Source organism: Lupinus angustifolius, chromosome LG16 (genome assembly GCF_001865875.1).
Source record: "Lupinus angustifolius cultivar Tanjil chromosome LG16, LupAngTanjil_v1.0, whole genome shotgun sequence".
NCBI lineage: Eukaryota > Viridiplantae > Streptophyta > Magnoliopsida > Fabales > Fabaceae > Lupinus > Lupinus angustifolius.
In genome coordinates this window covers 13,575,776-13,579,088 of record NC_032024.1, presented here as the reverse complement: position 1 = coordinate 13,579,088, position 3,313 = coordinate 13,575,776, and the positions used below count along the sequence as shown (strand labels likewise).

The window sequence follows — 3,313 nt, the reverse complement described above, 5'->3', positions numbered from 1 at the left end:
TATTGAATTCAAAAACTTGTACTACTCAATGAAACTTAAATAAATTGTCCTTATTCGAAAAAGAAAGAAAATAAATTCAATAGCTTTAGACATGGCTAAGAGATTCTAGTTTCTTATTACATTGTTTCTAAAAACACTTATGGAGACGCGTTTTCCTCTGTCCAGTTGTTGAGAGTGGTGCCTAGAGGGCATTGAACAACATAGTCTACCCCATCTTCGAATCATCATCTCCCACAACAGCAATCATTCTTGATTCCAAGCCTGCACTGACGAAGTTCATGCTAATTTGCAGGATGGATATCCCACCAGCTTCATACTCCCACTGCCCCAGGCGAGCCATCCTTCCTTTCCTTTTCTCTTCAGCAATTCTCTCTATCTCCCCGGGTGGGTTTGTATCCCAGACCATACTGGTTTTTGGTGTATCGTAGCATAACTATGTTTTCTCTTCCTTGGCCAAACTTTCCAAGCCCTTTTCCCGGTTGATAGCCCTTTTGCAGCATTACTCTTGCCATCATCAACGATGCCTCCAAAGGTTGGGGATGTAGTGTGGGTGTCCCCCCTCCTACAAATGAAACATTAGTAATCTCTAGTGATTGGAAGGATGTTCTAATAGCTTCCTCTGCTGCTTCGATGTACTGAGTGTCAAGAGATCTTGATACCAACATATATTCTTCTCCCATGACAGTAAGGAGTTTTCCATCCACTATAAACTTAACTTGCTAGTGCAATGTAGAAGGTACAACCCCTGAAGCATGGATTCATGGCCTTCCCAACAAACAACTATAACTGGGATTAATGTCCATGATATGGAATACTATTTGGAAAATGCAGGGTCCTATTTTTATAGGAAATTCCATTTCCCCCATGACATCCCTGTTGGATCCATCAAATTCCTTCACTACCATAGAGCTTGGTCTCATATATGATACATCGACTGAAAGCTTGGATAACGTCCTTTTCGACATGACATTGAGGGACGAGCCATTATCGATAAGAACTTTACCAATTAAGCAATTTTGATACATTATAGAGATGTGCATGGGGCTAGTGTGTCTCATTCCTTCAGAATGTATTTATTGATCACTAAAAGATATGTAATTATCAGCCAAAATATTATTGATGATACCACCAAGCTTGTCAGTAGTTATGTCATGGCTAGGATGTGGACAATTCAATATCTTCATCAGCACTTTTATGCAGGGCTCAGAACTCATTAGTAGAGACAGAATGCATATACTGGCTGGAGTGCAGTTTAGTTGATCTATGACCCTATACTCACTCTGCTTTATGAACTTCAGAAATTCACAAGCCTCCTCATTAGATACTTCCCCTTTATCTCCATTCTATACAATAGGTCGTTCAGATTGGTCTCCAATTCTTCTTCCACGGGATACATGCTTTCCCCTTTCCTTTATCCTTGGCTAGGACATTTTCAACATATGAGGGAACATAGGCACGTCCACTTCTGGTTATTCGACTATCCCCAACAGCATTGGTGACTTCTAACTGTTGATGAGTTGTCTCTGAATTCCCTCTACCATAGATCCATGGCACGACTTTATCTGTCTTGTAAGCGAAAGGTCGTGGTCTCTCTTCTATTGCAGGCCTCAGAACAAGCTCCATCTTACTTATGACTGGCACCCATCGAGTTATTTGTGGGTGTAAATAAACATTATCCAAAATATTCAGTACTGGTTCGTAACGAATGATTGATGGCTTCACGAACCTTCTCATATCCTCCTCACTTCTTGTAGTGGCATTCACGGGTTGATAAAAAGGCTCCCTCTCTATTATGATCAATCTCATATCCAACATCTTCTGCAATAAGAGCTTAAACTCTAGACATTCTTCTAGGGTGTGACCCACTTCGTGATGAAACTCGCAACTATTTGAACCTTCATCTTCCGCCAACCTTTCTACCATTCCGCGTTTCCACATCTCCTGAAAAATCACCCTCATGGGTGTTTTTACCTCATATGCTTCCCAAATGAATGTGCTATCCCGAGCCTCATCTACAACATTCACACCCTGATTATCATGATTTGGTAATGGATTCCTATCTACATCAGGCACAGTGGGCTAGAAATGTAATTGTTTTACATTGATTAGGCTTTGCACCTTATGCTTTAGAGCCCGACAGTGTTCAATAGAGTGGCCAATGACCCCAGAGTGGTATTCGTAAGTAACATTAGGATTAAACCAGGCTCTAGGTGATTCAGGTATTTTTCCTATTATAGAGCTTATCATTCTCTCCCTTAAAAGATGGGTGTATAGTTCTGCATAGGATATTGATATGGGATCGAATTGTAGGCCTCTTCTTTCGGGATTAGGGTAATTGCGATTTTGGGTTTGGTTTTGGTAGGGTTGTGTTTGGTTGTGATTTTGACGGGGTTGGTAGGGTTGTGTTTGGTTATAGTTTTGGCGGGAATGGTTGTTGTTATTGTGGGCTATGTAGCTGGGTTGTGTGGAAGGTGCGACATTATATGGGGCCTGGTATTTGGAGTTTTGGGCCTTATATCCCTTCGGCTTAGTGAACACTGCGAGTGATTCTCCCTCTTTCTTCTTCATAAAGTTGGACTTCTTCCCCGTACTTGACTTAGACTGATCTCCTGCTAGCTTTCTACTTCTTATGCGCCCTTCAATTTTCTCCCCCACTTTAATAAGTGCGTTGAAGATGGATGCAACAACTCCCACTAAGTAGTCATAATAAGGTCCCTTCAAAGTGTCCACAAAGATGGACAATTGTTCTTCTTCCTCCAATCTAGGCATGACTTGTGATTCCAAAGCTCTCCAGCATTGTGTATATTCCTTAAAGCTCTCTTCTGGTTTCTTAACCATGCTCTGAAGTTGGGACATGTTAGGAGCAACATCCTCATTATACTTATACTGCTTCATGAAGGCGTTCGAAAAATCAACGAAAGTCTTAATCTGAGCCTTCTCCAAGCGGATATACTAGCCATGGCTGCCCCTGTCAAACTATCCTAGAAGCAGTGAATTAATAGTTTGTTATTTCTGTGGTGAGCTATCTTCTTCCTAGCATAATATGCAAGTGACATTTTGGGCAGGAAGTACCGTCGTACTTCTCGAACTCAGGAGTTTTAAAGTTGGGTGGAAACACTACATCTGGCACCAGGCACACCTCAAATGCATTTTTTACATCAGGAAAGTTTGTTCCCTCAATAACCCTTAGTCTCTCTTTTATAAGCTCTAACTCTGCCTTCTCTTGGCTTGAGTAGTCGTCTGGGGTACCCTTGTTTATCTTGGTTTTAGCCTGGTATCTTGTGGACTTGCCTTTAGGAGGAAGATCGTGAGT

General features: G+C 41.5%; 1 protein-coding gene across 1 annotated transcript; it reads right to left on the bottom strand.

Annotated features, from left to right (window-relative positions):
• LOC109329336 lies at positions 1,360-2,895 on the bottom strand. Its single transcript, XM_019563007.1, has 2 exons — positions 2,119-2,895; positions 1,360-2,028 (listed from the first exon to the last, which is right to left on the bottom strand). The coding sequence occupies exons 1-2, from the start codon at positions 2,893-2,895 to the stop codon at positions 1,360-1,362; spliced, it is 1,446 nt and encodes a 481-aa protein (XP_019418552.1).

What these genes read in the sequence shown, in the direction of transcription:
- LOC109329336 (XM_019563007.1), bottom strand. Translation starts at nt 2,895, where the DNA reads ATGAAGCAGTATAAGTATAATGAGGATGTTGCTCCTAACATGTCCCAA. An exon ending in GTCGGGCTCTAAAGCATAAG is followed by an intron (nt 2,029 to 2,118) that starts GTGCAAAGCCTA and finishes CATGATAATCAG; the next exon opens with GGTGTGAATGTTGTAGATGA.